This window comes from Topomyia yanbarensis, chromosome 2 (assembly GCF_030247195.1).
Source record: "Topomyia yanbarensis strain Yona2022 chromosome 2, ASM3024719v1, whole genome shotgun sequence".
Classification (NCBI taxonomy): domain Eukaryota; kingdom Metazoa; phylum Arthropoda; class Insecta; order Diptera; family Culicidae; genus Topomyia; species Topomyia yanbarensis.
In genome coordinates, this window is record NC_080671.1 from 335,266,079 (window position 1) to 335,278,122 (window position 12,044).

A 12,044-nucleotide genomic window follows, 5' to 3' on the forward strand; every position below is an offset into this window, starting at 1 on the left:
ATAGTTTCAAGAATAAGAATAAATAGCTCAAAATTAGTGTTGATAACCCTATTTTAATAAAGTATCACATCGAGCTCGATGCTTCTCACGATTAGTATCTCCTGTCGTGATCGAGTGATCTCATACCGTGCTTAAAAAAATCAAATCTCACTGGCAGACAGGTGGTGGTACGCGGTGGGTGGAAAATGTTTTCATTACGCTTGCTTCTGAAATGCCGCAGTTTTATTTTGATACTACCCGCTATTTTTAGGAAGTATCACACAAATACTTTACGATTCGTCCGCCGATTTATACCAAACGTACTTTGAAACAGATAACTTTTGCCAACGTCATCAACATCATGAGGATTTTTAGCCGATGAGTGATTAGAGTCTTGAGTTTGTTCGATTTTCTGCCACGTAAAATTCGTTTTGAGCAACTTTAGTCTGTGCGATTGGCTTTTGTAAGGAGAGACTGATACTATTACATGACAAGTGCTCATTGTTGATCTCACGACTTCACGACAATGACTGACCCACTGTTTTTCGCTTCAACAATCACTTGACCTGCAGAGAAACGGAAAAGGACGCCGCGCAAATTAGCCTTCTGTTCTGAAATGATTTATAAATTTGCTTGGCAGCGTCAGCGGATGGTGAATCAGAAGCTTCAGTGATTCAACGGTAATTGTTTTTAGCTTGCCGGTAAAACAGTGCAGTGATTCGGCAGTGTGTGATATCATGCCAGTGAATGGAAGTAATCGACCTCCTTGGTTAAAAGATAGATTGGAAACAGTGAATAAGAACGTTCCGCCAGCGTGGGCGCGAAAAAACTCTACCGGCAACGCTTCCACGGATCCTAAAGATTCCAAACCAACCCAAAAGTTAGCAACACCTGAAAGCAAAACGGCGCCGATACTGAAAAAGGTAGTGACTCCTGCGGCAACATCGGCCAAGGAAAATGGCGAACCAGCAAAGGCCGCCAAACTTCAATCGAAAGAAATCAAGGTGCCGGTGGTGGTGCAACAGAAAAAGCCAGTACCGCCACCCCTGACCAAACCGATCAAACCGGAACCGATCATCAAGAACACGGCTCCACAGATTGCTACCCCCGTGAAACCGAAACCCAAACCGAGGGAACCTTCACCCGAATCCGACGAAGAGGAAGAAGAATATGAAGAAGAGGAAGAAGAAGAAGAGGGTAGCACCGAATATGAGACGGAAACGGAATCAGAGGAGGAAACTCCTCCTCCACCACCTCCACCGGTTAAGAAACCTGTACCGAAGCGGGAACCATCTCCACCCAAACCGAAACGGGAACCATCTCCTCCCAAACCGAAAGTTCCAATCCAGTTGAAGAAAGTTACCAAAAGCCCGGAGAAAACCGACAGTGAGAGTAAATCTTCCAAGTCGGAAAAATCATCCTCTCCGGAACCGAAAACCTTTATCAAACCTCCGCTTAAGAAGGTGGTTAGACAACCGTCGGAGCAGATCAAGGAACGTTCTGCATCGCCGGAACCGAAGAACTTCCGTAGTCAGTTGCGAAAAGTGCCTTCGAATCTGAAGGCACCACGTGTAAAGGAAAAACTACCAGAAGTGCAGCTTAAAAAGGTGGAAAAACCACTGCTCGAGGAGATTCCCAACAAGGAGGAAGCGTACCCACACAAACCCTCGATGCTGAAATCGGAAAGCAGTAAAAGAAGTGAGTATTATTTGTTGTACTTGATCGTGCTTTGAAAAAAAAAATTATGTATTTTTATTAAATTGACAACTTGGTAAATGTTTAAGGCGGAACCTGCCAGATTTTTGATTTATCTTAATACGGTGTTTGCTTGCTGAAGACTAACAATTAACCGTTGATAAGACTAACAGACATAACACTCGAAAACAATTCTTTGGCAACTTTAAACTGTCATTTTAAATACGTTTTCGTTGGAGCTATCGTCGCATATGCGATAATGGCGCCACTGACATGTGCGCAAATATACGGAAAGTAGACCACTAGTGAAAAACTTTTCCTGAACATGAAAGATAAATAACTTGCAAATGAGTGTTTGGGACCATGTATAACAAGTAGAGCTATTGTTCTAACAAAACCAGCGGAACGATATTTTTGGAGCAGTCGCTTCTTCACCATTAAACAATTCGCCCCTGTTACATGTTCCTCGTTGGAGACTTGCATCACTTAACACGGGCGTCGTACCGGAACTCTACCCTCGCATTGTGGTATAATTGAGCTCCATATCGTTGGATAGTGTTCTGGAATAAACTGGAATAAATTGTTAGGGCACAGCTGCTATTGGACTTCTGATCTTTGCCATAGCCACACGATATGCATCTCCTCACGGGTTGGAGTTAACGCTTTTGACACAGCTCTTCAAAGCAAATCGAAGTCAGAGGAGTCGCTCTATACGCGAATATAGACACATCGGTTCATGTTTGCCACCTGAGAGTGTCAAGAAAAAGTTGGCTCGCTAATGGAATTACTGAAAATTTGCTGTTGGCGTGCTTATTGGATACCTTAACATCCAACTTTCAGCAGGCTATATTTAACGGGTGTTTATAAAAAATGAAAATTGTTTCAGACATGTAGTCAAAAAACAAACAAAAATTTCCATCGAATTGAGTATTTTTTATTAAAAACATAATGTTTATTCTTCAATAAATCGTTAATAAATATTGGAGAAGGTGCCCTGGTCAGCCGTACGACGCAGCTTAGTCGCGATGCTCTCGCAAGAGCGCTAGACAGCACTGACGTCCATCTTCCGGATACAATTCCGGATAGTAGTGGTCTGCTTCGTATCCCTTGCCCGCCAAAATAAAATAAATAAATCTTTTTTTGCTCAAGATACTCCAGCGTCTTCTTGGTGTAATGGGAAGACGCCTTGTCCGGTCAGAAGACGTACTTCCCATCCGTATGATGCTCCTTTCCGGCAGAATAATTTTCTCAAGACACACCTCCTGGTACACTTGTTGATTGATGGCCAGATTGCTCGGCTTGAAGCACGGCTAATCCATCTGTCCGATATGGCGATGCACATCATAACTTTTTTTTCAAATTTATGTTTGTGTTTAATTTTACTTCGGGTGATGTGATCGACTTGTCGCTGGAATAGTAGCCGTCATTTCCTGGAATGTGGTCGAAAGCGGAAAGTAGCTTTCATCGTCCAGTACGAACGACGTCCCGCGGTATTTCTTCGTCATCCACTGGCACTGCGATTTCACGATCGCTATCTGCTCGTCCGTGTACTCGAGGGATCGAATCTTCTTCCGACAGTTGATATCCTCCATCTTGAGGGTTCGGTAAATCAAGGTATGGGAGCAGTGATATTTTCGGCCGGCGTCACGCAAACTCGTTCCGTCCTTGTTGTCGAACAACTTTTTCAACGCTTCCTTCTTCTTCTTCTTCGTCATTATCTTCGCCGGACGTCCGCTACCGGCCTTCCGCTCCACGCTCAGGGATGCCAGTCCGGTGAACTGTACTCACGGCCACGTTTTCGTCTCGAAAGTGTTCTACCGTAAACTTTTTTGCACGATGACCATACATTTCATGAAACCGTACAACACGCTCGCGGAGTGCTTGCTGTTTCGACGCCATCTTTGATTGAACTGACAGCACCCGAGCGAAAAGAAACATGCAACCCATTTCTAGGGAGTCCAGAGAATAATTCTCTTGAAAAGAAAAAAAATTACGCTCTTTACATTAATTACAGAAAGATTATCCTCATTTTTATTAAACACCCGTTAGTCCTCCCACCCTCTTTTGTCTCTTGCAATCTGATTCCGCTCTCCGCGTTTTCTATACAATGAAAGAGCACAGTGATCAACAAAGCAAATATAATAAATATAATAATTTTACCGCCGGTGTTGGCGTTAAAACATAATGATGAGTTATGTTCTATTAAAGACCGTGCGGTAGACTTGGGTGCAACGCCCAACTCCTACTAAGCAGAAGGACTCTTCACATTTCCTTTCGATCATGTCCATATGAGCCTACCTAGTCCTAGTTTTCCACTCTAAGTTTAAAACTGATTCGCTCTAGAATACCTATCTGTCCTTCAATTTTATTGCTTTCGTTTCTCTAAGTCTTAAATTTGCCGAAAATAGCCAACAAAATCGATACAGTAGAACCTTGCGGCAATTGAAACATAGTAACAAATATAATAACTTAACAACACTTCTCCATTTCAAACGACTACCATCCTAGCGCCGCACAGTGGTGGGTCTTCGAAAAAAAAATAAAACGTTGCTTAATTTGTTTGAAAAGTTCAGCTAAGTTTGAGATGCTAAGTTCAGTTGTGATATCAAAAGACAGAAAAATTAGATTCATTTTTCCATACAATGTTATTGAACCTTCTTGCCTTTCTCTTATAAATAAAGACTATGCAATCTCTCTTTAAAAATAGACTTGTTATATACCATTCAATTCAGTTCGAAAAGATCGGAAAATGTCTGTATATTTTTTTACAGTGCAGAAAAAATCCCTGAGTGGGAAAAATTGTACATCTCAGGGAACGGTTTTGGGCTGCAACCCGACCCGCTAAAACAACTGCTCTTGTCCAGAACCTGATTCCTCCCCGGCACTACCTTACGGCATTACTCCGGGAGGGGTTTTTTATGTGCATAGCACCAACTCTAATCCAACTACTTAGTAATTAATTCCTTCAGTAGGATTACAGTACCACTCCTCGATACCCCGCCAGTTCTCGACAGACTGGCAGTTTCTGCATGGCAGCCGGAAAGCTATTTATGGGTCGAGAATTGGTGCTATTCCCCTACGAAGACAATCTGGGCGGCAAACTTCAGATTGTCTAATTTACCGAGCACTTCGGCTTCCTTGTGCCAGTCAGCACCGCAACTATCTTCTTGTACCATTCAGCATCACTTGCTCGTTGAGATCCCGATTCGTGCGCGAACTACTCGGTCTGGTCCCCGACGATGAACCTAGCATACTCCGACGGGGAATTCTCCGGCAAGAGAAGTTCTCCCGAAACCGAGCCAACCAACCAGGTGTCAAGGTCAGTTTTGCGATTTCGATGGAGCAGGGCGTCCGGTTCGCTGGTGCTCCGACGACTTTCTAGCCGCTGGCGCTACTTTGTTGGTCCCTTATAGCCACTTTCTCTGTAGCTCGGAGAGTATACTCGTCACCACTCTATTGAACAGCATCCCAGATATGCTAGTCGTGGCACATCTCCTTGACGATATTATCAACTGTCACATCACGCATACCCCTTCAAACATCTCCAAAGACCGTGTGTTTTCTTACACTTTCACGCACTCTGGCCAAATGGGTGACGAAGCGTGTCCAAACCGATGCAGGTACTTCCCGAAGCATCCGTGACCGGACAAAAACTGCGTCAAATGGAAGTTCACCTCTCCATACTTCCTATGCACCCAAGGCCAAAATATTTGCGATGATTTGGTGGGTCCACCTTCCTTTCTCCGCGTTTTTCTTGCTGCCATTTATCATTTTATGCAGGTAGGCATCATCCCGGCAATTACGCATACCGCATCCGACGATATCGTTCTGTACGCACTCGTGACACGAACAGCAATTAGAAGAAACGTGCTTGTCAACTTCGTCCGGTTCCACTTTGAGCTCAGCGCAGCGGCCCAGGCCGTTGCGCCATACGTTAGTATTGAGGATGAAATACCCGCCAGGAGATGTCTTGCTTCTCTGTCATGTGGCGGTTGTCCTCACAGCGTTCTTATATACGTAGTCGACATAGCGATGAGATGGATTGTCCCTCAACGCTGATCACGACACGCTGGATGTTTTTTTACGGTGGTGAGCCAGCTGCAACAGGTTTCCACGATGCCTATTGTCTCTGCCATAAACATCTCAACCTCGTCAAGGGTCACGCCGGTTATCGTCAGAACAAAGTCATCTGCAAAGCTGACAATCTCAACTCACCATCGACATCCCTTTCCTGAACCCGAACTACCTCTTTAATAGTCCGTTCTCTTTTAGCGTAGGTCGTTAGCCTGTTGAGGATGACCCGTTTTAGAAGTTTACCGATCAGCCATATAGGCCAATACGATGCTGGATCTCCTGATGCCATCATTCAGGCATTTCTGTAGAAGTATCCCTAACATATCCGGTCGCGGTCTTTAGTGCCACGTTGGGGATACCATCCGGTCCGGGATCTTTCCTCGCATGCAGCCCTTTTGCCCTTTATAAGGAATACATCGTTGGAGACTCGATTGTCACCAGCATTCCGCCGACCAATGGTGTAGTGGATCGCTTGGTGGTCGCTATGTGTGTACTGCTCACTAACTCGCCAATTCATGTGATCCATCAGCGACGCGCTGTAGAATGTTACGTCGATGATGGATTCCCTACCGTCTTTACGGAATGTGCTAGCGGCACACCCAACTTCGCCAGCGCTTCCAAATGTATATGTGTTGGTGTGTAAGTGTCAAAATTGCCACTCCTTTTTCTCAGAGATGGCTGGACCGATTTGTACAAACTTAGTCTCAAAAGATAGGTACAACCTTCCCATCGGCTGCTATTAGGTTTTGTGTCGATCGAAATTCCGGTTCCGGAGTTATTGATTGAAGAGTATGGCGGCACAGCACTATGATATCAAAATGATGCCATTTTTTTTGAAAATGAGTGCAAAATTACTTGGATTTGCAAGTCTAGACCAATTATGACAAACCAAAGTCGCTTTGACCACATTGGCCACCTACGACAGTTCCTGAGTCCCTAGAAGTAGGAACTGAATAATGTTCATAGAGTGAAGGATAATTTAAAAATAAAATTTGTATTTTCGATGCCAAATTTCTTTAAAATTCATGAAACGTCAAGATTTGATATAACCTCGAAATTTTTTGTTTCGAAAATTACCTTTTTTAAATTTTGGCGCAGTTTTGCTTTTTAACATATAGAAAGGTTATGCAATAACTCTGAAAGTCTTTAACCTAATCCCGGTCACTATTTTTCGACTGAGATAGGGATTCTGGATTTTAACGGAGGCGTGGCTAAGAGTGTACGGAGAGGGGTTCCCCACTCATTTCTCTCGTCTCACATGCTTTGCTTTAAACCCTCCTCAGATCATCCCTCATACCCTTTGCTCTCAACCCCATCATCTTTATAGTACTACTATACCAGGCATATCCAAATAAGCAGAGGGTGATTTGATTGTGGGTTATTCGTACCCCTCATATACCCACCTTCGCATCTTAAAATAAATCAGCATGGAGACAACATTGAACTAATGCTGATTAAGCTAATTAAAGATTATATTTTTTGTTTCAAGTGTTTCATCGTTGACACGCCCAAGTAACAATTTTGGTTATATTTAAGTTTTATAGCGTTCAATAAAACTGATATTTAAAACCTTCCATGCCTACCTAATGGTTTTATGTACTTCCTACAAGGTGCTATAAACCCATCGCGATCTACGTTCGGGCCTGGCCGGCGCCGGTATTGATCAGAAACACTTTAGGATTACCACGAGTTGCACATTGAAAGATGTTTCGCTAATCCCAAGCATAATTATCTACTGATTCCCTGTGCAACTTCAGCTAGTCCCGATCAATAACAGAGTAGCAGCCAGGGGTGGTCGCACAAGCTCAAGCTCCTACAAGGTGCTATAAACCCATTTTTTTCCTTTTTTATTAACGACTTATAGTGAGTCAATCTTTTTCCTTTTTTATATTGTAACGACATATAATTAGCAAGGGACTGGAAGGTGAAGTATTTTTCAAATATTAAGAGCCATAGTACTCAAGGGAGAGCAAGGATTTGAAGTAAGAAAGTTTAGAAAAGCGTGGAGTAGGGTCAATGAACAAGCTTATAGTTTCCCGGTTACTTAGCTTTTTGTCTTCTGCAGCGCAGGAGTCAGGATCTTTTGGCATTAAATGCGAATCACCTGAGTCTGCGGCATGTCCGGACAAGGGTAAAGTCAATTTAATGACCTATGCTGTCGGCTCCGTTCTATATTGGGATTAATCACTGCTTGCTGGTTTTTACTATTTTGACAGCCACTTTGGCCAAGATGGTAAATTAATGGTGGATGTTTTTTTCTATGCAACGGTGTTGTTGTCAAATTTGAGCAGAGAAATAGAAAACAAGACGGAAAACAAATCATATAGGGTGCTGAGCCCATTTTCGCCGTGTTTGTATTATCACCCTACCCATTTGAAGCCGTTGGTTAGAACAGTGTCTGCCATCTTTGTTCAACGCATTGAGTTAAATGGTAGCGCAACAATAGGGGCATTCGATTCGAGTTTTCAATGCGCTCAAACACAAGAATTTCACTGTTTTCCGTGCATTTGTGTTTTTATATTGGTTTTTAACAACGAAGCAAAGCTGCTGATGCCAATTTTTACGCTTTCCAATGATTGTAGGCCGAGAAATTAATGAGTTAGTGAGGCACCCTGCTTAGTATGGTGAAAATAAGCACTTTACCCTATTTTGTTTTTCTAAAGGATAATATTATAATATATGTGAAATGTTATGGTTATCATACAATGGATATATGTACATTACCAGAACATTTGCACTTGCGGCAAATGCACAAAAACAACCATTTAAAATTGCATGCTAAATAATACGATGCACTCCTGAAACAATATCAGTTGACTATTAGTTAGTTATAGCAAAAATCAGTCAATGCTATGTAACTTTAGATTGTGTCAGAACACAATAAATTTGACGTAGCCAATCGCAGAGTATCTTCTTCTGGGATTTCGTTTGGGAAATATTGTGCTAATAGTAGCTTGTTAACTTGGTTGGCTCCTTGCGGATGAAATCGGCGAAACAGCACTTTGCAATTCCAAAAAAGGATTCCTAGTATCAACTGTATCAACTATTAGATATACACCAAATCACCAAATCGTAAAACGTACATACTATTTCTCAGTGACACTATCCCACAGAAAAACGAACCATTTCTAGCCAAACATGTCAAATGGTCCTAAATGAAATTTACAGTTGCTCTTTGTTTACTTTCTCTTCCGCTAATAACTCGTCCGTTTATACATTTGTTCATTAACTCTTAGCAGAATATGCTAATCGAAATCAGCGTTTTTCGATATATCCTGAAACAATATTGAAAAGTTTTATGCTGACGGCGTAATAATCGAAAGAGAAAGTAAACAAAGAGAGGCTCTCATTTGCACTTAGGACCATTTGAAATGTTTGTCGAGATTTCCTGATATTAGCTTCCCGTGTTTTGTTTGACAACCACATCAGTTCCACAACAAAGCGCCCACTCTTTATTTACCATCTTGACAATAATCCAGTAAAAATAAATGAATATTAATGTCACCGATTGTTCAGAAATGCTGAAATAGACTTTATAAATGATATAAACCGGTGCAGATTTATCTAGCGCATTGCCTCCAAAAAAATTTAGGGAGATTTCCAGGGGTAATTTCAAAACAGTATTGTTGAAGTAGTTTTTTGCGGTTGATAGCTACTAATGTACAATCAAGTAAATAAAGAGTACGAAAATCTGGTGACAATTCTTATAACTCCTTAGTGTATATCAAGCTCCTCGTTGGAGTAATTGTTTTCAACTGGTTTTATTATAGAAACTAAATAGCTTGAACGTTGACATTAAACTACGATAAAACTGTTCTATGACTAAAATACTTGTTTTATGTTACTTTTATTCCAGCTTTAAAAAGTATGCAGAACCAGTTCAAAACCATTCTTAAAACTAATACCCTAAAGTTTTATCGTGAAAGTCAAAACAAAGTTTTATAGCGTAACTACGGAACAAATAAAATGACAACTGCATACAACCATGATAAAATCATCGGCTTCAAGGAATCCGCCTTAAAACCAAGATAAAACAATGATAGATCCTCCAAGCAGTTTGATTGTTACTTGGGCGTAGACCATCAAGTTCGTGGCTGGCGAGCTGGATAATAGGTTTTGAAGTAGAATACTTCTAACGTTTCAATATAAGGGTCCTGTTTCAACATTTTCTGCAGTAATTTGACACGAGTTTTTTAACGTAAATATCTATTATCTGAAAGGTTTTATTGAAATCAATTATTCCGTATATCGAATTTTCTGCTGTTACCAATTGATTTTTTTTACTATCGTTAAATGTCATTTTCAGGGTTACCAAATGAGAATCCATCCATCCTTTTTTTGGTTCAGTGTATTCCTACCGATTAGTTGTTTACATAAATCGCTCCAACTATTTTTACTTTTTGACGAGATTTGTGAAGTTTTTATCGTTGTTTGTCGTGTTAATCGACTCAGTATTTTGTTTTTAACATTGTTATTGTGCAGTGTGAAAGTGTCTCCTGTTTGCTTTTGTGTTGCGAAAAAATCAGCGAAGAACGTAATTGAGTGAACTTCTGTGACTTAACCACCAAACTTTCCATTGACCGCAGCGCCATCTATATTTCATTGTTCGCATTCTCAGATCGGCACGCATTATGGCAAGTGCATGTGATCACTGCGCGAAAACCGTCAAATCGGATGACGACTTTATTGAATGCATGGGTTTTTGCAAAAATGTGGTACATATGCAATGTGGGAAACAACTTAACAAGCCGTTTTTAAAAAAAAAAACTTGCGGAAAACCCAAACTTATTTTGGATGTGCAATGAATGTGTCAAGCTGATGAAGTTTGCTCGCTTTCGCGACACCGTTTCTTCACTTGGATGTGTTATCGCTGCTATCGCTGGGAAAACGGATGACGTCTGTGCTGAGCTAAAGGCCGAGTTATCCAAAAATAACCAGCAAATTTCGCGCCTGGCTAGAAAGGTTTCAACAGCTACTCCAGTCCGGCCAAACTCCGGTACCTCTCGACCACCTCAGAAACGTCGTCGCGAGGATGGCCCTGATCCGAGCAATATTCTTGTTGGTAGTCGAAAGCTAGTCGATAATAGCAACATTTTTACGGTTCCACCTCCCGCGCTTTCATCCTAGCGTTAGCAAAGAGACTGTCGAAAAAATGTCTAAAGAAGGACTAAATTGTAACGAGGAGATAAAGGTTATTCCGCTTGCTAAAAAAGGCATAGACGTCAGTACTTTGAACTTCATATCCTTCAAAGTTGGAGTTCACCCAAAGTACCGTGATGCAGCTCTTAATCCTGACACATGGCCGCAAGGCATACTGTTCAGGGAATTTGAAGACAGCCGTACCCAGAACATTTGGAGTCCGCCGACTGATTTTCCACCGCCTCCAGAAGAAGCATGTACCTCTCTAATGCAACCCGGCCCATCAATGGTCCTGCAGAGGACTCCGCAACGATTGGCCATGCCACTATACCAAGCCACACCGCCCTTGTGAAGGAGTATCGATGCCGATCGCATACTGGGACGCAACGCAGTTGGTACTATGGAAGCCCTCGATCCCCCCGCTACAGTCGAGCCCTTGCCGCCAGCGTTCATCAGTCGTCCCGGTCCTGTATGTATGGGTGGGGAAAGGGTCTTCCAAGCCGCTTTTCTCGGCAAGTATAATAAAAATTGTAACGATACAACGGTTGAACCGATTCATGCTTCTAGCTCATCGTACGAATCTCGCCGCAAGCTGCTACCACCCCGTTCCTGCTCTCCGCATTCCGCCATCGGGTTCCAACGCATACTGGGACGCACCGCAGTTGGCACTATGGAAGCCCTCGATCCCCCCGCCACAGTCGAGCACTTGCAGCCAGCGATCATCAGTCGTCCCGGTCCTGTATGTGGGATGGGTGAAAGGGTCTTCCAACCTGCCGCAAATGGCAAGTATACATCTGTTCCGAACACTTCAAGCGCTGATGTATTCTTCGCTTCCAGTTTTTTGCCTTTTGCTCCGACATCTTGTTATCAGATGCCAACCATTTCTCTCGACGACGACGATAGTCGTATTTTGGGGCGCGACGCAGTTGATTCGGGATGCCTCGAATCCCTCACCACAGTCGACCAGGCGACCGTGAACCGTTCCGATACTGTTCGTGAGATTGACGAAAGGATCTTCCTACACGGCAACATGGCTTCGCTCTCTGCTGTACCTGATCCGTCCTCCAACAACATCGAGGTTTACTACCAGAATGTTGGTGGCCTAAATTCATCAACGGACAGCTATTTGCTCGCGACCACGGGTTGCTGTTACGACG

General features: G+C 42.6%; 2 protein-coding genes across 6 annotated transcripts in view; one reads left to right on the top strand and one right to left on the bottom strand.

The window, feature by feature from the left end:
* Positions 1-12,044, bottom strand: part of LOC131683993 (trichoplein keratin filament-binding protein) — a 122,854-nt gene that overhangs the window by 88,837 nt on the left and 21,973 nt on the right. The gene's annotated exons all lie outside the window — the stretch shown is intronic.
* The window catches only part of LOC131683992 (titin), a 48,255-nt gene that overhangs the window by 14,381 nt on the left and 21,830 nt on the right, over positions 1-12,044 (top strand). For 3 of the 4 annotated variants that reach the window (XM_058966435.1, XM_058966438.1, XM_058966436.1), the window contains exon 2: positions 620-1,677. In XM_058966435.1, coding sequence (XP_058822418.1) covers positions 717-1,677 — 961 coding nt within the window. In that variant the 5' untranslated portion in view covers positions 620-716. The remainder of the gene's footprint in view (positions 1-619; positions 1,678-12,044) is intronic. The other variant, XM_058966437.1, reaches the window with a different exon arrangement.